The sequence below is a fragment of the Entelurus aequoreus genome, linkage group LG06 (genome assembly GCF_033978785.1).
Source record: "Entelurus aequoreus isolate RoL-2023_Sb linkage group LG06, RoL_Eaeq_v1.1, whole genome shotgun sequence".
NCBI classification, from domain to species: domain Eukaryota; kingdom Metazoa; phylum Chordata; class Actinopteri; order Syngnathiformes; family Syngnathidae; genus Entelurus; species Entelurus aequoreus.
The window spans coordinates 29,724,716-29,749,037 of NC_084736.1; the positions used below are offsets into that span (position 1 = coordinate 29,724,716).

The 24,322-nt window shown below is 40.4% G+C and overlaps 1 protein-coding gene across 7 annotated transcripts in view; it reads right to left on the minus strand.

Moving 5' to 3' along the window:
• LOC133652104 (fas-binding factor 1 homolog) overlaps nt 1-23,445 on the minus strand; it is a 64,417-nt gene extending 40,972 nt beyond the window's left edge. For 4 of the 7 annotated variants that reach the window (XM_062050488.1, XM_062050487.1, XM_062050490.1 and 1 more), the window contains exons 1-8: nt 23,201-23,445; nt 23,097-23,127; nt 20,974-21,021; nt 20,854-20,899; nt 12,369-12,411; nt 12,242-12,292; nt 12,060-12,138; nt 8,802-8,870 (exon numbers count right to left, since the gene is read on the minus strand). In XM_062050488.1, coding sequence (XP_061906472.1) covers nt 8,802-8,870; nt 12,060-12,138; nt 12,242-12,292; nt 12,369-12,411; nt 20,854-20,899; nt 20,974-21,021; nt 23,097-23,127; nt 23,201-23,203 — 370 coding nt within the window. In that variant the 5' untranslated portion in view covers nt 23,204-23,445. Of the gene's footprint in view, nt 1-8,801; nt 8,871-12,059; nt 12,139-12,241; nt 12,293-12,368; nt 12,412-20,853; nt 20,900-20,973; nt 22,185-23,096; nt 23,128-23,200 lie in introns of all 7 variants that reach the window. The other 3 variants (XM_062050492.1, XM_062050491.1, XM_062050493.1) reach the window with 3 other exon arrangements.
• Nucleotides 23,446-24,322: the final 877 nt, after the last annotated feature.

The following is a 24,322-nucleotide window of genomic DNA, read 5'->3' on the forward strand; positions in this document are numbered from 1 at the left end:
TGAAACTTCTCAACCTTGAAGCTATGTGTCTGTCTTTAAAATCATCAATTGTTCCAAAGATGTATTTAAACATTGAGTGGTACACAAATGTCCTGTTGGACAAAAAACATGTACTGTATCAAAATAAATTGTATCCTTTTTTACAAGTGATCCCCTCCCAGAGAGTCTGCTGGGAAACATGGTGGGGTTCATAAAGGAAACAATCCACTCATAGTGGTGTTTTCAATTTTATGTGCCAGAAAAAAGAGACGATATTTTGTAGCAGTTAATATGGATGAACTCTAATATTGTAATAGATGGAAAGCCTTTCTTTTGGAAAAATATGTTTGGAAGAGGAATCATTTTTGTCAATGATATTATCAATGAGAATGGTAAAATTGTGAATATCATAGATATCATTGCACCTGTTACAGTTAAAACGATTTCTGGCAAGCAAAAGGCACCCTGGAGAAAATCTGCTGCTGTAACAGCCCAGAGAAGAGAGTGCAGGAAGGCTGAACGAATCTGGCGGAATACAAAACTTCATATTCACCATGACATCTATAAAGAGAGCCTCCAGGCCTACAATTTAGTCTTAAAAAGTGCTAGAGAAACATTCTTCTCCAATATCATAAACAGCAACACAAATAAGGCCAAAACCCTATTCACAATCGTTGACAGACTGACTAAACCCCCAACACAAATACCAGCCGAACTCCATTCCACGCAGAAATGCAATGACTTTGCATTCTTTTATACTGATAAAATTGAAGGCATCAGACGCACCATCAATATCTCAAGTAAAAAAGTTGGATCACCACCCCATTTAGGCAAAAGTAACACAGCAATGATGGCAAGCTTTAATGCCATAGACTCTAAAACTCTAGTGGAAACGGTGACAGCTCTAAAGTCATCCACCTGCTGCCTTGATGTTTTACCTACCAACTTCTTTAAGAATGTTTTTGACTGCCTATCAACAGACATCTTGCAAATAGTTAATAATTCTATTAAATCGGGCAATTTCCCGAAGGCTTTCAAAACTGCAGTCATTAAACCTCTTCTAAAAAAGCAGAGCCTAGATGCCTCTGTTATCAACAACTACAGACCAATTTCAAATCTACCATTCATAAGTAAAATAATTGAGAAAGTTGTCCTCCAACAACTAAATCACTTCTTGGCTTCTACTGGCTGCCACAACAACTTCCAGTCAGGATTTCGACCTCTTCATAGCACAGAGACGGCCCTTCTTAAAGTTATAAATGACATCCGTCTAAACACAGACTCTGGCAAAACTTCAGTATTAATGCTTTTGGACCTCAGTGCTGCATTTGACACTGTCGACCACTCAATACTTTTGGACAGGTTGGAAAACTGGGTGGGGATCTCAGGCACAGTCTTAAGCTGGTTCAAGTCATATCTACAAGATAGGAACTATTTTGTTTCCATTGGTGACTTTGTATCAGAACCAACCAACGTAACGTGTGGAGTCCCCCAAGGTTCAATCTTGGGGCCGACTTTATTTAACATCTATATGCTCCCACTAGGACAAATCATGCAAAATAATAACATTGACCATCATTGCTATGCCGATGACACCCAAATCTATGTAGCGCTATCACCAAATGACTATCGCCCCATAGATCTTCTGTGCCAGTGCATTGAGCAAGTCAAACACTGGATGTGCCAAAATTTCCTACAACTAAATGAAGATAAAACTGAGATAATTGTTTTTGGTGCTACAAAAGAAAGGTTTAAAGTCATCCAACACCTTCAATCACTGTCCCTGAAAACCTCAAATAAAGCCAGAAATCTTGGGGTTATTTTAGATTCTGATTTACATTTCGACAGTCACATCAAATCAGTAACAAAATCGGCCTACTATCACCTCAAAAATGTAAAAAGACTTAGAGGGCTCATGTCAGCTCAAGACTTAGAAAAACTTGTACATGCCTTTATTACCAGTAGGCTAGACTATTGTAATGGTCTCCTTGCAGGTCTTCCCAAAAAAACTGTCAGGCAGCTACAGCTTGTTCAGAACGCTGCTGCTAGAGTTCTAACAAAGACCAAAAAATGTGAGCACATTACACCAATTCTTAAATCCTTACATTGGCTCCCTGTACATCAGAGAATAGATTTCAAAATCCTCCTGCTCACATATAAATCACTACATGGTCTAGGGCCCAAGTATATCACTGATATGCTCCCACTATATACGCCCTCTAGATCACTAAGATCTTCTGAGACCAATCTGTTAGCGGTTCCAAGAGTAAACTCAAATCAAGGGAGATCATCATTCAGTCACTATGCAACACATAGCTGGAATAAACTTCCTGAAGATGTCAGACTCTCCCCAACTCTCACTACTTTTAAAACTAGACTGAAGACTTTTATGTTCACCTTAGCTTTCAGCTAAATCTTTTAATCTTTTAACTTTTAACGTCTGCACTGTTTTTATTTTTATTGTCTGCATTTTAATTTTGCTTTTATTTTCTTTCATTTCACTTTGTTGTCTGTGAAGCACTTTGAGTCTGCCTTGTGTATGAAAAGCGCTATACAAATAAAGTTGCCTTGCCTTGCCTTGCCTAAAATTATGAAGTATGATGAATTTAGAGCTATGTATGGTGATGCTTGCTCAAGCTTTTCATTTTATCAACTAACTGGAGTAATTGGGAAAAGATGGAAACAAATAATTAATTATGGAACTACTAAATGATTAGTTTGTAAACCTCTAATAAGAAATTGTAGTTGGCAAAAAGGAACTATAATAAATAGAAAAATATATAATTTCTATTTAATAAAGAAATCTTTGAAGGCTGCCTCATACAACACAATGGAAAATGGGAGGACTTTTTTGACTGCCCGTTGCCATGGGATGCCATATTCAAACTAATCTATAAAACCACTATCGATGTGCAAAATCGTTATTTTCAAATTAAAATTATTTATAACTTCTTACCCACAGGGAAAATGTTAAAATTATGGAATATGACAGAGTCAGATGATTGCCGATTTTGTTGTCAGGAGCCTGAATACACCCTGCATTTGTTTTGGTATTGTCATATTGTGTCTTTGTTTTGGGTGGAAGTTAAAAAAATGTGTTTAAGGATTGGTTTGTTTATGAAGCTTAATGTGGTTTCTGTTATTTTAGGAGAGTTCATTGACAATGATGATTTAGTCAATTTAATTATAGTACTCGGTAAAATGTTTATTTTTAAGGCCAAAAACAGATATTCACTTAGTATTACTTTCTTTAAAACATTTATTCAGTATTTTCTAACTTTAGAAAGTTACATGGTTGAAAACGATAATGATGCCAAAAAACATAAAAAAAAAGATGAGAAGTCCTCAAAGGCTTATTTTGAAAGTATAATTATGTTTGTAGATTATATGATATCTGTTGTTGTGTTCCCTAATTTGAGTGACCTGGACATAATCTGGACTGTACATAAATGCTTATTTTGAAAATGTAATTTTGTTTATTAATTATATGCAATCTGTTGTGTTCCCTAATTTTTTTCTGTGTACATAAATGAAGGTGTGTGTTGCTGAGTCCGACTTGGACATTATCTGGACTGGGCCTGGTTTTAAAAACCCTTTAAACAAATCTAATTTCATTGACAACCTGGTCTGTTGAAGATAAGGCCCTTTTTTAAAAAATAAAATAAAATAAGATAAATAAATAAAAAACATTTTCTTGGATAAAAAAGAAAGTAAAACAATATAAAAATAATTACATAAAAAATAGTAATTAATGAAAATGTTAGTGGACCAGCAGCCTATACAATCATGTGTGCTTCAGGGACTGTGTCCCTTGCAGATGTGTTGTCTATGTTGTGGGAACCAGAATATTGGTAGCAGAAAGAAATAACCCCTTTTGTGTGAGTGGGTGTGGATGAGTGTGCATGGGGGAGGTTGTTTGTGTTGATGCACTGATTGAAAGTGTATCTTGTGTTTTTTCTATGTAGATTTAATTTAAAAAAAAAAAAAAAAAAAAATTTTAAATTTAAAAAACAATTTTTTTTTAGAACAGTCCCGCGGGCGACTCATCTGGTCCTTACGGGCGACCTGGTGCCCGCGGGCACCGCGTTGGTGACCCCTGAGTTAGACAAACTAATGGAGGTCCGATATTATTATTCACTACGACAAAGGAATATTAAGGAGGTTGGGTCGTAAATACAAATTACGAAACCACAGATAGTGCTTTGTAAATGTGATCTATATGAACTTGTTTCCCTCCCTGGCCGGTAATCCTAATGCGGCAGGGTTCTCCAACCTTTTTTCCCACCAGGAACCAGTTTAATGTAAGCATTATTTTCACGGACCGGCTTTCTACGTGTGGCAGATAAAAAACAGCAAAAAAAATTTAGCCTTTGGCTACAATATGAAAGTTAATTCGGGGAAAATGCGGTAGTTTATGAATTAACTAGACGAGGCAATTCCTGAAGGAATTGCATGTGAATGCTCCAATAAAGTAAAAGAAAAAAAAGTTAAAGTACTATTATTATTATTATTATTCTCTGCATTTGACCCATCACCCTTGATCACCCCCTGGGAGGTGAGGGGAGCAGTGAGCAGCAGCGGTGGCCGCGCCCGGGAATCATTTTTGGTGATTTAACCCCCAATTCCAATGCTGACAGAATGAAGTATGAATGTAAGACTAGTTTGAATGTTGGAATGTTTTGAATGTTGAAGCATTTGAATTTCCAGGAAAACCGGAATTTGGTGTGGAACTTGGGAAAGACTTAGTTTGAATGTCCAGGCTGAGTGGAATGTGTTGAAGGTGGAATGGTTTGAATAGGTTGGAATTGTGGAAGTGTCAAAAAATGTATAATTCATTTGGAATGGGGAAAATGTCCCTAAAAACTGAGGATTCTTGGAAATCCGGGATTTTATTTACAGTTTTTGAAAGGGAGCACATACGGAGCCCCTAAAGGGACATGGAGGGAAAACAATGTTTTGCGAGATCTCACAATACTTTTTGCGAGATCTCGCAAAAGTTTTTTTTCCTATGTCAGTGAACCGGAAGTAAAACAGACACAGCGATGGAGGAGCCTACCCATCATCCGTGAGAGAAGTTTATTGATTTCTATTTTAGTATTGGCCTAACATATAAAGACAACAAATCCGTTCTTGCCTGAGACATGGCTTTGACATAAGTGAGAGACATCTGAAAAGAATACTCAGGGCGAGGGGGCTTTCTCGTCGTAGCACAGATGATGGGTAGGCTCCCGCATGCTCCCGCTCCTCCATCGCTGTGTTTGTTTCACTTCCGGTTCACTATCGCTGTCTGTTTAATTTCCGGTTCACCATCGATGTGTCTATTTCACTTCCGGTTCACCATTGCTGTGTCTGTTTCACTTCCGGTTTACCATCGCTGTGTCTGTTTCACTTCCGGTTCACCATCGCTGTGTTTGTCTCATTGCCGGTTCACCATCGCTGTGTCTGTTTCACTTCCGGTTCACCATCGCTGTGTTTGTCTCATTGCCGGTTCACCATCGCTGTGTCTGATTCACTTCCGGTTCACCATCGCCGTGTCTGCTTCACTTCCGGTTCACCATTGCCGTGTCTGTTTCACTTCCGGTTGACCATCGCTGTCTGTTTCACTTCCGGTTCACCATCGCTGTGTCTGTTTCACATCCGGTTCACCATCGTTGTGTCTGTTTCACTTCCGGTTCACCATTGCCGTGTCTGTTTCACTTCCGGTTCACCATCAATGTGCCTGTTTCACTTCCGGTGCACCATCGCTGTGCCTGTTTCACTTCCGGTTCACCATTGCTATGTCAGTTTCACTTCCGGTTCACCATCGCCGTGTCTGTTTTACTTCCGGTTCACTGACATTGGAAAAAAAAACTTTTGCGAGATTTCGCAAAAAGTATTGCGAGATCTCGCAACACTTTTTGCGAGATCTCCATGTACCTTTAGGGGCTCCGTAAGCACACAATTATAGAACAGGCTGAATATTTTGAAGTTGGAACGGTTTGAGTGGGAGTTTGAAAAATGTCCCATTCTTTTCAATGGGAATTTCATGGAAATTTGGGGATTTCGGGAAGAGAGGGAATTTTTGGGAAAATGCAAAAAAAAAAAAAAGTATGTTCTAAATGAGTTGAAATGGTTGGTGTTGAAATTTTTCCAAATCGGTCGAGAAATGTTGAAGTAGTAAACTTTTTAATTGAGAAATGGTATTAAGGAATTCCTAGAATTTCGGGAAAACTGGGAATTTTTCCAGTTCGAAAAACAACTTAGTTTTTTGTCCTGATTAAGAGGAATGTTTTAATGGTGGAACGGTTAAAAAATGTGGAAGGAGTAGTCGCCAGAAAAAAGGGTCAAAAAAGTTCTAGGAATTCCTGGAATTTTTTTTTAATTTTAAAAAATTATCATTTCAATGTCCAGGATAAGTGAAATATGTTGAAGATTGAATGGTTTGAATCGGTTGAAAAATGTGGAAATGGTGGAAGTTTGAAAAATGGCCAATCAATTTTTAATGGGAAAAATGTCCCTGAAAATCTGCAATTCAGGGAATTTGTCAAGGGAAAGCCCGCGATTGGAATAGTTTGAATCGGATGAAAAAAGTGGAAGGTAGAGCGCGCCAAAATCTGGAGAAGAAGAAGAAGAAGTTGAATAAAAAATAGACACACTTTGGTATAGAAAACCATATTAATTGTGTGAATGCTTTAGAGCATTCACACAATTAATAATGCTGTACGGCCTGGTAGCAAATGCGCCACGGACCGGTCTGGGGTGGGGACCCCTGCACTAGAGGCTCTAGCAATTAGCAAATAACTTTGACTGGGGGGGTGGGACTTCCCGGACAAGGATGGGAAGTGACGTACAAAAAACAAAACATAACATTGAGAAAAAAAATAGTAGTAATAATAGCAATAAAAAAAATAGAAAATAGCACAAAAAACAACATGATGCCTTAAAAGCCTGATTAAAAGAAATTATTGTTTAATGTGATTTAAAAAAAAACATGTTTTATTTAAAAAAAGAATAAAACAAACCTGTCAAACAATTTATATCTTTATATGTCATCTCTTTTCAGCATGTAATGTGCACAATTGAATATATTAGTTTTTTAGACAGTAATGTGTTTGTATAAGTTCAGATTGTGGTATGACTTCTGTAAGGGGAAAATAACAATGTGTCTTAAAATACTTTTTATTCTTAATGTTTCCATATATTGCAAGACTTAGCATTTATTAGCGTGCTATTAGCAATTAGCAGTGCTAGCTACCAATGAACAGCGCTAGCTGCTGGATAGCGATCAGCGTGCTAAATCAATCAATCAATCAATGTTTATTTATATAGCCCTAAATCACAAGTGTCTCAAAGGGCTGTACAAGCCACAACGACATCCTCGGTACAGAGCCCACATACGGGCAAGGAAAACTCACCCCAGTGGGACTTCAATGTGAATGACTATGAGAAACCTTGGAGAGGACCGCATATGTGGGTAACCCCCCCCCCCCCCTCTAGGGGAGACCGAAAGCAATGGATGTCGAGTGGGTCTGACATAATATTGTGAAAGTCCAGTCCACAGTGGATCCAACACATCAGCGAAAGTCCAGTCCATAGTGGGGCCAGCAGGAGCCCTTACCACCAGATCTGGGAGTTTATGGAATAGCGGTTAACAATTACGATTTCACAATATTAATTTGAAACAGGGACGGCGTGGCGAAGTTGATAGAGTGGCCGTGCCAGCAATCGGAGGGTTGCTGGTTACTGGGGTTCAATCCCCACCTTCTACCATCCTAGTCACGTCCGTTGTGTCCTTGGGCAAGACACTTCACCCTTGCTCCTGATGGCTGCTGGTTAGCGCCTTGCATGGCAGCTCCCGCCATCTGTGTGTGAATGTGTGTGTGAATGGGTGAATGTGGAAATACTGTCAAAGCGCTTTGAGTACCTTGAAGGTAGAAAAGCGAGTATAACCCATTTGTCATTATTTATTTATCATTACTAACCGCGGTTTGTTATCAATACTGGTAATTGTTACATCTCTAGTCGGGTTGTACGATTTACCAATGCTAATGAATTAAAATAAATACCGGTACCATGATAACACTGCTGGTAATATGAGCCGAAGTGCATGTGAGTCAACACACACAGAAAGCACTTATAAGCGGAAACACTATTGAGACAGAAAAGGGAGAATGGACATAATTTGGCTTAAAAACTAACGATAAAGGTGAAGCTATAAACACTGAAGCACCAGAGTGGTGCTTTAAAACATGTTAGATTGGGAGATATAAATAATATAAATTTGTACATAGATAGAGTTTTTATTACTATCGTTATATTGCGATAATGCATGTTGATGCCTGGCAAATTTGACGGTGACAAGATAATAAAAGCTTTCTCAATGCACTGCAGAGTCCTTGCTAGCTATTTAGCTAGTGTCTAACATCCAGCTACAGTGTTTTCGCTACTCACTAATTATCGCCTCCATGGCGACAAATAAAGTAAGTTTCTTACAGGTATCATCCCTGCAGGACGAGAAATAGCTAAACATGCTTCACTACACACTGTAGGAGGATACAATAGCTCACCGCTAGCAGCAAGCAAGCGCTCCTGAATGTAAACAAATTGGTGGCTCTATAAATAAAATTAACTGGAAATCGCATATAAAATATAGAACACAAAGTGGAAAAAAATATTTAAATTATGAATAAAGCAAAATACTTTCTGTACCAAAAGTCATTACATATTCTCTACTGATATCGGTATCGGGACAACTGTAATCTCTGACGTATACTATATGGAGGTCTACCCATTCAGATGAGTCACATGCTGAGCCCAGAGAAGGAAACAATCTGCGCACTCACCCGAGAAGCTGAACTTCTTGGTCCGTGCTGCAGACGGGGTTATCTTCTTCCCCCCTGTGGTGGCTTTATCTATGGTGAAGTAAGGGAAGACAATCAAGTCAATGCTTGCAGAAAAAACTACAATTTGGGCGAGCTATATTGAACGGTTCAAAATGACAGTTTTGCATTTATAGACCATCACAACTAATCACATGCTTGGATATAAGAGGGTTCATTTTAATTTTTAGGGGCAAAATGTAAGTATTATTCAAATACTGACAAGTGTTTGGACAATTGACTCAAAACTTTACTGGCCAGGCCTTTGTTACTACAATATTAAATAAGTAAATACATGATGAGTGGAGTTTATTCAGGTGTTGAGTATTTAGCAGATGTTTGATGGGTGCTACAGTCACTGTGGTATCCATTAGCTTGAAATGGGAACCTTAAGAGTTATTTAGGTTGAGCAGCACTCGCCGATGAGCTAAAAACCTTAAGCCAGGGGTGTCTAAACTTTTTGCCTCCAACGTGACAAATGTTGGCCAAATAACAATTTTCACCCCGCAACAGTACCACAAGTGAGGAATTTATTTAGCCTCAAACCGTCATGATATAAAGCAGTAGGTACCGTCAGGTTTATAAAAAAAGTCTATAGATTTTCCAGGGGAAAAAATGGCAGCCTAGTCACCAGAATATTTTTTTACACCAAATTACTGTAAATTGAAAAAACGTATCCCTGTTGTTTTTTAGGGTAAAATTCTGCTGACTGAGCTGCCAGTTTTTTACTGTAAAGTCTAAGGCCATTTTTTACAGTGCATTACTGTAAATTAAAAAACACGATACCACTGTTGTTTTCTGGTGACAGAGCTGCAAGATCTACGTTCCTTGTTTTTACTGTGTTACAGTAAATGGAAAAATGGTAGATTTCGGCTACTGAGCTGCCAGGTTTTTACCGTAAAATCTACTGAGTTTTTTTTCCCAGTGTCCATCAATGATTGTGCAGCTTAAAAGAGGTCAGTATTATATTTGGTGACCACTCTTTCTCTAAACAAAATGAAACAACAAGCCAAACTTTGGGCATTTCTGCCACGTCCAGCGTAGTTCTTTAGATATCTGGGAGAGAGGTTCACACAACATACTATCGCACTGCCACACTTGCAGAGTATCAATTACGCTACCGATATTAGAGGTGTCCTGATACTGATATTTGAGCTTTGACAATACGTTGATACTGACATGGATCCAAGCAGGAATCATACATACTTTTATTATTATGTAGAGTGGAATGTTGGAAAAGGTTTGATTAAGTGAAATGAGCCAAACAGAGAACAATGGTAGGTATGAAAAATAGTAACCTATGTACTATCAACTGCCTGAAATGGATATATGCTGTCTTTATTTATTTATTTTTTTAAATTTTATTTAATTTATTTTTTATATTTTATTTATTATATTATTTTAGAAGAAGTTATAAAGTGGAATGGTATTTTTTTTTCCTGCACAATAATTCATTAAATTAAGCTTATAATGCAATAAGTTGAATGATGCGGACACATTTGTTACTGGATACTTTCCAATATACTGCTACTGCCTTGGAGACTTGGTATGTGTAAGTAATAAGCAACTATAATTATTTGCTACTTGTTCATATTGACAAATGTGTTGTTTTACACTGCAATAGTGTTCAATTGAGGACACTTATCAAACAGTATGTCTAGCTCAGTGGTTCTCAAACTTTTTTTGTCATCCCCCACTTTGGACAAGGGGGAGTTTTCAAGCCCCACCTGCCCCCATCGCCCCAACAGAACGCTAATGCCAAGCTTAACATTTTCAAATTTATTGAACATCAAGTAACATCAAGTTGTATACATTCAAACTCAATAACATAAAATAACATCAAGTTCAATAATAAATAAAATAACTGTGCAGCTGTGGTATAACTTGCATCAAGTTCAATAATAAATAAAATAACTGTGCAGCTGTGGTATAACTTGCATCAAGTTCAATAATAAATCAAATAACTTGCATCAAGTTCAATAATAAATCAAATAACTTGCATCAAGTTCAATAATAAATAAAACAAAAGTGTTATAACTTGCATCAAGTTCAATAATAAATCAAAAAAAGTGTTATAACTTGCATCAAGTTCAATAATAAATCAAAAAATTGTTATAACTTGCATCAAGTTCAATAATAAATCAAATAAAAGTGTTATAACTTGCATCAAGTTCAATAATAAATCAAATAACTTGCATCAAGTTCAATAATAAATAAAATAAAAGTGCCACTTTGCAATCTTTGCAAAAAAAAAGGAGGAGCTATGCATTTTGGCAAGACAGGAAAAGTGAACATGAGTTTTACAGTACTCCAGCATTAGTGGCTGCAATGAGCCTGTTTTGCACTGCACAAATCGGGGTTGCAGGCTTGACACTGCCACTGTTAAAACCTCATTGAGTTCGGGGCTGAGCTGCCTTGACGCGAGTGCTTCCCGGTGAATGACACAGTGTGTCCAATGCGCATTTGGCGCAACCCTCTTTATTAGAGCCTGCAGCCCGTTTTTTTACCCTGCCATGGTCTGTGCGCCATCAGAGCAAAAGCCCACACAGTTTTCCCATTTAAGGTTGTGTTCTTTGAGGAAACTGTCCATTATCTTGAACAGCTCATCAGCAGTGGCTCTATTTTTTATGTATTTGCAAAACAGCAAATCCTCGCACAGTGACTCGCCATTCACAAAACTTCCGCTTAGCCATTAGTTACTGTTGCTATGTCTGTCAAACTTTCGCTCCTACCTAGAAATTTAAAGCCTACAGGAAAAATAAGTAATTTACATTTATTTATATAGCGGATTTCACAGACAGAATCACAAAGTGATTTACAGTGTGTATAGAAAATGAAAGCATAGTAAAAAAAAAAATCTAAGAATATAAAAAAAAAAAAAAAAAAAATGTAAAGTGAAATTTCCTCCCGTTCCTCGCGCCCCACCTGTCATGTCTCTATTCCCCACCAGTGGGGCGCGCCCCACACTTTGAGAAACGCTGGTCTAGCTTTTGTGCTATTGTTTGCTTAGCTGTTGTGTAGCTGCAAGCTCCTAGTAGCCTCAAGCCTAGCATGTTTACCTTTTGTAAATGACTTGACTAAAATACAAGCAAAAAAACAACCTGGTGTGCAATCCATTGGGATCGTGTATGAAGACAAAATCATTAAAAAAATAAATCACTATAAAATACTTCAGGACTTTACAGAAATATAAAGCTGATCATTTGTTTAGTGCAACATTACCTGCTTCCTCTGGTTTTACATCAGCCGCTATATCTAGTTCTTGCATGAAGCCGTCATTATCCGAAGGTTTTTGTTTTGGCTGATCCACATCATGGTCAAATATTAGACATAAAAACAAAACAATAGGTTATCAGAAAGCATGGAGAAAGACAAGAAAATAACATTTTGGTAACCAAGGACACCTTTATGTTCCCCAGTATGTCAATGGCAACTGTTGCAGTAATGTCGGCATCCTTAAACGAAGAAGAAAACAACAGTGAGAATCAATTTTGATGTAAATATCTTGATATCACCTTCAACAGTCTTTACCTCCTCTGCGAGCATACTGAAGATGTGGTCAGCATCAGACGATCTGGATGGAAAAACGGTCTTAAAGGGGGTCTGCACTTTTTGGGGGGAATTTTGCCTATCGTTCACATTATGAGAGACAGGAAGACTCTTCTTTTTTTAAGGATTTTAAAGATTATAAAAAACGCTTGGAAGATGCGCCTTCAAAGCCTCTAAAACAACTTCAAAACCCTCCATCAACATTTTATATACACACTGCAAGTATATATACAATGTAGTAACAGACACCTTCATAACAATATGTAATATGTACAATATACACACTGCAATAACAATATGTAATATGTATAATATACACACTGCAAGTATACATATACTGTATAATGTAGTAACAGACACCTTCATAACAATATGTAATATGTATAATACACACACTGCAAGTATACATATACTGTAGAACAGGGGTCACCAACGCGGTGCCCGCGGGCACCAGGTAGCCCGTAAGGACCAGATGAGTAGCCCGCTGGCCTGTTCTAAAAATAGCTCAAATAGCAGCACTTACCAGTGAGCTGCCTCTATTTTTTAAATGTTATTTATTTACTAGCAAGCTGGTCTCGCTTTGCTCGACATTTTTAATTCTAAGAGAGCCAAAACTCAAATAGAATTTGAAAATCCAAGAAAATATTTTAAAGACTTGGTCTTCACTTGTTTAAATAAATTCATTATTTTTTTTACTTTGCTTCTTATAACTTTCAGAAAGACAATTTTAGAGAAAAAAATACAACCATAAAAATGATTTTAGGATTTTCAAACACATGTACCTTTTTACCTTTTAAATTCCTTCCTCTTCTTTCCTGACAATTTAAATTAATGTTCAAGTAATTTTTTTTTTTTATTGTAAAGAATAATAAATACATTTTAATTTAATTCTTCATTTTAGCTCCTGTTTTTTCGACGAAGAATATTTGTGAAATATTTCTTCAAACGTATTATGATTAAAATTACAAAAAAATATTCTGGCAAATCTAGAAAATCTGTAGAATCAAATTTAAATCTTATTTCAAAGTCTTTTGAATTTCTTTTAAAATTTTTGTTCTGGAAAATCTAGAAGAAATAATGATTTGTCTTTGTTAGAAATATAGCTTGGTCCAATTTGTTATATATTTTAACAAAGTGCAGATTGTTTTTTAACCTATTTAAAACATGTCATCAAAATTCTAAAAATAATCTTAATCAGGAAAAATTACTAATGATGTTCCATAAATTCTTTTTTAAATTTTTTCAAAAAGATTCGAATTAGCTAGTTTTTCTCCTCTTTTTTTCGGTTGAATTTTGAATTTTAAAGAGTCGAAATTGAAGATAAACTATGTTTCTAAATTTAATTGTCATTTTTTTCGTGTTTTCTCCTCTTTTAAACCGTTCAATTAAGTGTAAATATCATTAATTATTAATAATAACATAAGAGTTAAAGGTAAATTGAGCAAATTGTCTATTTCTGGCAATTTATTTAAGTGTGTATCAAACTGGTAGCCCTTCGCATTAATCAGTACCCAAGAAGTAGCTCTTGGTTTCAAAAAGGTTGGTGACCCCTGCTGTAGAATGTAGTAACAGACACCTTCATAACAATATGTAATACGTACAATATTTACCTTATTTTGGACATTTTAATCATTGCCGGAACTGACTTCCTCCGCGAACGTAGTTCCATTTCCTGCACCCGTAAAAAAATGCGAGTGTGTCTTCTAATTAAAAGTTAAAGTAGACATGATTCAGTGGCGTGCGGTGACGTTCATGTCAGGTGAGGCACTGACTTTATCACAGTCAGATTTACAAACATATGAACCCTAAAGAGTATCTTATTCACAATTTGATTGGCAGCAGTTAACGGGTTATGTTTAAAAGCTCATACCAGCATTCTTCCCTGCTTGGCACTCAGCATCAAGGGTTGGAATTGGGGGTTAAATCACCAAAAATTATTCCCAGGCACGGCGCCGCTGCTGCCCACTGCTCCCCTCACCTCCCAGGGGGTGAACAAGGGGATGGGTCAAATGCAGAGTACAAATTTCACCACACCTAGTGTGTGTGTGACAATCATTGGTACTTTAAACTAACTTTAACTTTCCATCCATCCATCTTCTTCCGCTTATCCGAGGTCGGGTCGCGGGGGCAGCAGCCTAAGCAGGGAAGCCCAGACTTCCCTCTCCCCAGCCACTTCGTCTAGCTCTTCCCGGGGGATCCCTAGGCGTTCCCAGGCCAGCCGGGAGACATAGTCTTCCCAACGTGTCCTGGGTCTGCCCCGTGGCCTCCTACCGGTCGGACGGGCCCTAAACACCTCCCTAGGGAGGCGTTCGGGTGGCATCCTGACCAGATGCCCGAACCACCTCATCTGGCTCCTCTCCATGTGGAGGAGCAGCGGCTTTACTTTGAGCTCCCCCCGGATGGCAGAGCTTCTCACCCTATCTCTAAGGGAGAGCCCCGCCACCACTCATTTCGGCCGCTTGTACCCGTGATCTTGTCCTTTCGGTCATAACCCAAAGCTCATGACCATAGGTGAGGATGGGAACGTAGATCGACCGGTAAATTGAGAGCTTTGCCTTCCGGCTCAGCTCCTTCTTCACCACAACGGAACGATACAGCGTCCGCATTACTGAAGACGCCGCACCCTGTCGATCTCACGATCCACTCTTCCCTCACTCGTGAACAAGACTCCGAGGTACTTGAACTCCTCCACTTGTGGCAGGGTCTCCTCCGCAACCCGGAGATGGCACTCCACCCTTTTCCGGGCGAGAACCATGGACTCGGATTTGGAGGTGCTGATTCTCATCCCAGTCGCTTCACACTCAGCTGCGAACCGATCCAGTGAGAGCTGAAGATCCTGGCCGGATGAAGCCATCAGGACCACATCATCTGCAAAAAGCAGAGACCTAATCCTGCAGCCACCAAACCAGATCCCCTCAACGCCTTGACTGCGCCTAGAAATTCTGTCCATAAAAGTTATGAACAGAATCGGTGACAAAGGGCAGCCTTGGCGGAGTCCAACCCTCACTGGAAACGTGTCCGACTTACTGCCGGCAATGCGGACCAAACTCTGGCACTGATCATACAGGGAGCGGACCGCCACAATCAGGCAGTCCGATACCCCATACTCTCTGAGCACTCTCCACAAGACTTCCCGAGGGACACGGTCGAATGCCTTCTCCAAGTCCACAAAACACATGTAGACTGGTTGGGCAAACTCCCATGCACCCTCAAGGACCCTGCCGAGAGTATAGAGCTGGTCCACAGTTCCACGACCAGGACGAAAACCACACTGTTCCTCCTGAATCCGAGGTTCAACTATCCGGCGTAGCCTCCTCTCCAGTACACCCGAATAGACCTTACCGGGAAGGCTGAGGAGTGTGATCCCACAATAGTTAGAACACACCCTCCGGTTCCCCTTCTTAAAGAGAGGAACCACCACCCCGGTCTGCCAATCCAGAAGTACCGCCCCCGATGTCCACGCGATGCTGCAGAGTCTTGTCAACCAAGACAGCCCCACAGCATCCAGAGCCTTAAGGAACTCCGGGCGGATCTCATCCACCCCCGGGGCCTTGCCACCGAGGAGCTTTTTAACTACCTCGGTAACCTCAGCCCCAGAAATAGAAGAGCCCACCACAGATTCCCCAGGCACTGCTTCTTCATAGGAAGACGTGTTGGTGGGATTGAGGAGGTCTTCGAAGTATTCCCTCCACCGATCCACAACATCCGCAGTCGAGGTCAGCAGAACACCATCCTCACCATACACGGTGTTGATAGTGCACTGCTTCCCCTTCCTGAGGCGGCGGATGGTGGTCCAGAATCGCTTCGAAGCCGCCCGGAAGTCGTTTTCCATGGCTTCCCCGAACTCCTCCCATGTCCGAGTTTTTGCCTACGCGACCGCTGAAGCCGCACACTGCTTGGCCTGTCGGTACCTGTCCGCTGCCTCAGGAGTCCTATGAGCCAAAAGAACCTGATAGGACTCCTTCTTCAGCTTGATGGCATCCCTCACCGCCGGTGTCCACCAACAGGTTCTAGGATTACCGCCACGACAGGCACCAACTGCCTTGCGGCCACAGCTCCAATCAGCCGCCTCGACAATGGAGGCGCGGAACATGGTCCATTCAGACTCAATGTCCAGCACCTCCCTCGTGACATGTTCAAAGTTCTTCCGGAGGTGGGAATTGAAACTCTCTCTGACAGGAGACTCTGCCAGACGTTCCCAGCAAACCCTCACAATGCGTTTGGGCCTGCCAGGTCTGTCCGGCATCCTCCCCCACCATCGCAGCCAACTCACCACCAGGGGGTGATCGGTAGAAAGCTCCGCCCCTCTCTTCACCCGAGTGTCCAAAACATGAGGCCGCAAATCCGACGACACAACTACAAAGTCGATCATGGAACTGCGGCCTACGGTGTCCTGGTGCCAAGTGCACATATGGACACCCTTATGTTTGAACATGGTGTTCGTTATGGACAATCTGTGACGGGCACAAAAGTCCAATAACAAAACACCGCTCGGGTTCAGATCCGGTCGGCCATTCTTCCCAATCACGCCTCTCCAGGTTTCACTGTCGCTGCCAACATGAGCGTTGAAGTCCCCCAGTAGAACGAGGGAATCACCCGGGGGAGCACTCTCAAGTACTCCCTCGAGTGAATCCAAAAAGGGTGGGTACTCTGAGCTGCGGTTTGGACGAGAGGGTAGCTTTCCCCACCCGAAGGCGGAGGGAAGCTACCCTCTCGTCCACCGGGTTGAACTCCAACATGCAGGCTCTGAGCCGGGGGGCAACAAGAATTGCCACCCCAGCCCGTCGCCTCTCACTGCCGGCAACGCCAGAGTAGAAGAGAGTCCAGCCCCTCTCGAGAGAACTGGTTCCAGAGCCCTTGCTGTGCGTCGAAGTGAGTCCGATTATGTCTAGCCGGAACTTCTCTACCTCGCGCACTAGCACAGGCTCCTTCCCCCCCAGCGAGGTGACGTTCCACGTCCCAAGAGCTAGCTTCTGTAGCCGAGGATCGGACCGCCAAGTGCCCTGCCTTCGGCTGCCGCCCAGCTCACAATGCACCCGACCTCTACGGCCCCTCCCATGAGTGGTGAGCCCATTGGAGGGGTGACCCACGTTGCCTCTTCGGGCTGTGCCCGGCCGGGTCCCATGGGGGCAGGCCCGGCCACCAGGCGCTCGCCATCGTGCCCCAACTCCGGGCCTGGCTCCAGAGGGGGGCCCCGGTGACCCGCGTCCGGGCGTGGGAAATCTGAGTCTTTGTTGTTTCATTCCCATAGAAGTCTTCGAGCTGCTCTTTGTCTGATCCCTCACCTAGGACCAGTTTGTCTTGGGAGACCCTACCAGGGGGCATAAAGTCCCCGGACAACATAGCTCCTAGGATCATTGGGACACGCAAACTCCTCTACCACGGTAAGGTGGCAGCTCAGAGAGCTGCCACCTTAAAGTGTAAACTTTAACTTTACACTTACAAACTGTAGCACACAATAAAGCACATTTAATTAAAAAAACGTTATTATGGTCTTACCTTTACTTATAAATGCGGGAGCGTTGTGAATGAATGAAATATGAAATCCGCGCTGCATTCTGCAGGTGTACCTAATGTTGTGTCCCTGTTCACGGCTCCTCCGGCGCGCCGCGCGAGCATTGTTGTTTTTGCACTTTTTGGCTTCTTGTTAAGTGACTTTTTTTGGGTGGATTCGGTCTTGCACGTGGAGGGTTTGGGTGTGGGCTTTGGTTGGTGTGGCGCTCCCGTCGGGCGATGCATTCTGCGGCGGGAGTGTTAACCGGCACCAGGAGGCGGGGTTATGAGACGAGCCTCACACAGTGTGTCTTGGCAGCAGTTTTATGATCGCTCAGCACTAAAAATACGTTACACACATACAGTTGTTGACAAAATACACTGTACATTATATACCTCAGCTAACTAAACTATGGAAATGTATAATATAATTCATACAGCAATACGGTCTCACTGCACAGCAGGCCAGCAGTTAGCCGAGTCATTGCGCACAATCCATGTTGAGGGCGAGGCACAACGCAGTGACGTGCCTCAACTGGCTGCTGACACCGCACCGTCTCTTCTCAGTATTTGAACGGCAAATGTGAAAATAAAAATAAAAATAATCTAAAACTGCTGAAGTTACCGTATTTTCCGCACCATAAGGCGCCCCGTGTTATTAGCCGCACGTTTAATGAACGGAATATTTCAAAACTTTGTTTACCTATTAGCCGCCCCGTGCTATTAGCCGCACCTACGCTACGCTAAAGGGAATGTCAACAAAACAGTCAGATAGGTCAGTCAAACTTTAATAATATATTACAAACCAGCGTTCTAACAACTCTGTTCACTCCCAAAATGTAATGTGCAAATGTGCAATCACAAAAATAGTAACACTCAAAATAGCGCAGAGCAATAGCAACATCAATAACTCAACGTTGCTCATACGTTAGTGTCACACAACACACAAAATAAACATTTAAAGCTCACTTTCTGAAGTTATTACTCATCCACAAATCCCTCGAATTATTCTTCTTCGGTGTGCTTCACTTGTTTTTTGACACCATCGATGATGTGGACGCGCATGCAGTCGTAGATCAACAGGAACGGCGCTGCGTGAAAAAAGTCACCCGGTGTCTTCGCGTAAACGTCTATCAACCACTCGCTCATCTTTTCTTCATCCATCCATCCCTTCGAGTTAGCTTTTATGATGACGCCGGCTGGAAAGTTCTCTTTTGGCAAGGTCTTCCTTTTGAATATCACCGTGGGTGGAAGTTTCTGAACGTTAGCATGGCGAGCCAGAATCACAGTAGGACGACTTCTCATTCCCTGTGGTACGAATATTCACCGTACGTGCTCCCGTTGTATCCACAGTGCGGTTCACATGAATATCAAAAGTCTGTGGAACCTTGTACGCGTGTCTCTTAGTAGGAGACATTTTGTTGTCTTTACAGATACACACAAATGAAATGAAACGTAATATCCGCGCGCTTCTTCTTCTACGGGGGCGGGTGCTCACCTTGGCGGTTGCTTACAGTAGAAGAAGAAGCGCTTCCACTTCTATGGGGGCGGTTGCTTACTGTAGAAGAAGAAGCGCTTCCTCTTTTACGGGGAAAAAAGATGGCGGCTGTTTACCGTAGTTGCGAGACCTAAACTTTATGAAAATAAATATGAATATTAATCCATATATAAGGCGCACCGGGTTATTAGCCGCACTGTCTGCTTTTGAGAAAAATTGTGGTTTTTAGGTGCGGCTTATGGTGCGGAAAATACGGTAAATGGAAAATAACTTTAGTATAATCACTGGATACATATAACAATTTAATGTTTTTTTTTTTCTTTTTACTTTTTTTTCTTTCCATGATGGTAGGTGAGGCCGTGCCTCCCATGCCTCTAGTGACTGCACGCCACTGCCATGATTGTCACACACACACTAGGTGTGGCAAAATTATTCTCTGCATTTGACCCATCACCCTAGATCACCCCCTGTGAGGTGAGGGGAGCAGTGAGCAGCAGCTGTGGCCGCGCCCGGGAATAATTTTTAGTGATTCAACCCCCAATTCCAACCCTTGATGCTGAGTGCCAAGCAGGGAGGTAATGGGTCCCATTTTTATAGTCTTTGGTATGACTCATGGCAGACTTGGTAACAAACAACAAAGACAACTATTTTTGGACAACTGGAGATTGACAACCGTATCTTTTTTAAGCTGAATATATTGAAGATGAACTACTGCTTCTGGAAGCGAACACGAAGGAAGAGTGAGACGTTGGAGCAGACGGAAGCCGAGAGAGTGAGGTGAAAGTGACTTTGGCGTTATAAATGTGGAATTTGAAGCCAAGCTATTTCAACATAAATGGAGTGCTTACCCAAATAAACTGGAAAAAAATGTCCCCGGACAGCTGGACCAAACAGACAATTGTCCACCGTGTGAGTCACACTTTATATTAATCATGATATATGATACAAAACATGAAATAATACTTTACAGATACTGTAATATGATTGTTCATGTTTTTCAGTCAGTACAAATTGGTGTCTTATCGCATTGTGTTGTGCATTACAAACTCAAACAGGTTGATGTAGAAGCAAGCTTATCTCTTGCCGTAGCTAGCTGTTATGGCTAATACCGTAGTACGCCGATGTGTTACTACGCTACACTAAAAGAGTTCCTGAGTGTTCACTCTAACAATAACAATGTAGCCACAGCTTGGTTATTACACAGGTTACAGACCGTAAATTAAGTATTGTTGACAGTTTTCTAAATAATTTTTAAAGTGATTTCGAGGTAGACTTGATTGCTACCATTAGCTGCATTGCGAGAATGAGACGATTTTTACATGTTAGAATGCAAAAATAAACATTTATCTTCTTGTCTTTCATATTGATTGTGAACAATGGGTAAAATTCCCCACAAAAAAGTGCAGTTCCCCTTTAAATCACGTAATCTGCACATAAACATCAAGTGTCATGTATGTAGTAATGTATCAAACTTACCCGTGTAGTAATCCACCACGTCCTGATTTCTTTCTTACCGGCAGTACTGTTGAGAAAATTGGTAGAATATTAAGAACAGCAGAATCATACTGTTTCATTCCCAAAATTGATATCACTTACTGTCATCATCAAATGAGCTGCCGAAAATATTGTCATCTCCGAGTGAGCCTTGGGAGCAGAAAGATCATCTTTGACACAAGGTTGGAGCTCTTTATACTGTTACGCTAAAGAAGGGGTTTTAACCTTTAGTCTTGAACTAGGCCTGGGCTAAAAAACACTATCATTATTTATCGCGATAGAAACGTAATCGATATCAAAAAATGCATTGGCCAATTTTTTTCTTATTCTTCGGAGGAAACCGGAAGTTGCGAAGCAAGTTTGGTTGCAAGAACAAAAGTCACCCGCTCTTTGGTAACCGATGCCAAAATGTAGAAATTGTGAATAAAAGAGGAAAATTCAACTCAACAGTAGTGATGTGCGATAGCACTGATTTTTGTTTCCGATCCGATACCAAGTAAAATTCAGGCTGGTGTCGGCAATACCGATCCGATACTTGGGTCTGCTAAAAATTAAAAATGTGTGTATTTTCAAATAACATTTCTTTAAAAAACAAACAAAAAAAACAACAGTAAAAATGTCAGAAAAAAGAGCAAAAAGTCAGAATGTAATGAGAAAAGGCAGAATTTTTTAAACTAATAATTAATAATAACATACCTAATCACCTATAACATATTTTGTCTTAAAATACGTGGATCATTTCTCTAAAAAATAAAAACAAATATCAAAATTCCCCCAACCCGATGGAACTAAACAAAGTTTAGTTAGTTAATTAGAAAATAAAAAAATACTAACTTATGAATTAATTAGAAAAATTACAACAACCATAATAGACATAAACATTAATATTTTCATGCAGGCAACATTTTTGACACAGTAGGTAATGCAGTTACGGTAATCGTATTATTATTTTTATTCTGTTCTTATATGTGGAAAAAAACAATAGTAAAAATGTAAGAAAAAAATAGCAAAAAAATGAGAAAAAGCTGATTTTTTTCTAACTAATAATTAATAATAACATACTTGGTCACCTATAGTATATAGCTGACACAATATTTGTTTTTAGCATTTAAAAAACAAACAAAAAAAACAACAATATGGCAGCACGGTGGAAGAGGGGTTAGTGCATCTGCCTCACAATACGAAGGTCCTGAGTAGTCGTGAGTTCAATCCCGGGCTCGGGATCTTTCTGTGTGGAGTTTGCATGTCCTCCCCGTGACTGCGTGGGTTCCCTCCAGGTACTCCGGCTTCCTCCCACCTCCAAAGACATGCACCTGGGGATAGGTTGATTGGCAACACTAAATTGGCCCTAGTGTGTGAATGTGAGTGTGAATGTTGTCTGTCTATCTGTGTTGGCCCTGCGATGAGGTGGCGACTTGTCCAGGGTGTACCCCGCCTTACGCCCGAATGCAGCTGGGATAGGCTCCAGTGCCCCCCGCGACCCCGAACGGAATAAGCGGTAGAAAATGGATGGATGGATGGATCAATATAGGCTCGCATACTCTGACTTTTCTTGGTGTAAAAAAATTGGACACTCTTGAACTACAGTATCAAAGGTATCAATATTTTGATGTTAGCGCATGCAGATTTGGTATTGGTGGTATCGATCCGCACATCACTAATCGACAGTATGGCAGTTTTTTGTTCATACAGACCATATAATCAGACCGATGTGGTCTGTAAATAATGCGAGGCGCTCGTCCCCACCGAGACCGCTAATACCACACTGCCTTAGCCACGCTCACCCTTTAGAGCACTGCTGTAACTTCTTGCCACTAAACCTGCAGAAAATAGTTTCTCTACGTTTACATTTTCAGACTTCGCACTATTCTGTTACACTTTATTAAGCATCTCTCACATACTCTTTATTTTTGCGCCATCATTTTAAGAGCTTACTGTTAAGTGTTAGTGTTGATGTTTTCTTTCCTTTCTGCCTTGATAGATGAGGTAGGTTGCATTTAAATACACATATTTAAATGTAATATTTTCTCCTGGTACTAATTTTCGATAGATCATAAATATATCAATAATTATCGACCGATATAAAACATTTTTATGAAAATTATTCTGACAATAAATGTTATGTATTATTGTTGTGTACGACTAGCAAGATAATTCAATAACAGGGATGGGTGGTAAAGATATTAAAATGTGTGAGTAACATTGATGTAACGGGAGGGACTTACTTTTAGACAGTTTCCCCTTCGGCTTAGTGGCCTGAATTAAAACATATAATATAATATATAGTTAAATGATTCTAATAAAAGAGACAATGAGTAAGTGTGTTTACCATTACAGTAGCAGCTAGCTTAATAGCTGCTTTAACATCAATCCGAAGAGGCGTCTCTCGTCTCCAATGGTGATCACGCCAACTATGTCGTCTTGTATTTGTATGTCGAACGCAGTGCCCACTGCGTTCGACATTGAAAAAACGGTCAACTTAAACAAAAGAAGCGGTTTAAAATTCACACACATAAACCGTGTTCTGGAGTAGTCGCCAAGGTTGTATATTTGAGATTTGAATCGGGACTCGATTTAAGCTTCCTGTTTTACTTAACGAACTGCATCATGGGTAATGTAGTTTTTGTATTGTTTTGCTCCTGTATATGATGTCTCTACAGTAGTATGGTTTAACGGTTACCGCTCTTTATAAAAATATGTATAATGTGTTATTTTTGCCAAAAACCTGTATATTTATGTAAAAAAGAAAGAAAGATATATCCTCTTGAATGGTCAGTGTATGTTTTGGTCAATTTATTTGGAATTTTGTTTTGAAATACAAAACAATTTACTGAAAAACAATGCATTCTTCTTTTTCGGTGTCAAAAGCAATAACTATATCTTCAAAAACGGTTTAATTTTTGTTTTATATTTCATTAATTTTTTTTTAAAACGAAACGGAAAAATAAACAACATTCACAAAAACTCACCAATTTATGCAGGTCCGGCAAAAAAATTACGATACTTTGTGGGCCCGAACATGAAATTGAAAAATTAACTTAATAGAAAAATGAAAAAAAAATTGCCCGATTTACGTATCGTCACGGAAATCGATGGCTACGTATCATGAGAGGACGCGCGTAAAATTCTCAAGAAGCCATATTTGAAATTAAACAGGAAGTTGGCCATCAGGGGTGGTACTTTAAGAAACTCCACCAACAGACTATGACCAAATGAGTCGCGGTTAAATTAAAAGATACACGACGAATGGGCAAACTTGGTACTAGACATATGCTACCTGTTAGCATGCTAACATTAGCATACTGACATTACCATGCTAACTTTTTTTTTTTTAGCAAATTTTGCAGCTGAACACCTCAGAGTCATGTAACTTGGTGCTTGGCACCTGTTAACTTTTAGCATGATAACGTTGCCTTTTTTTAGTGTACACTACCCCTCATCATGGCAAAGA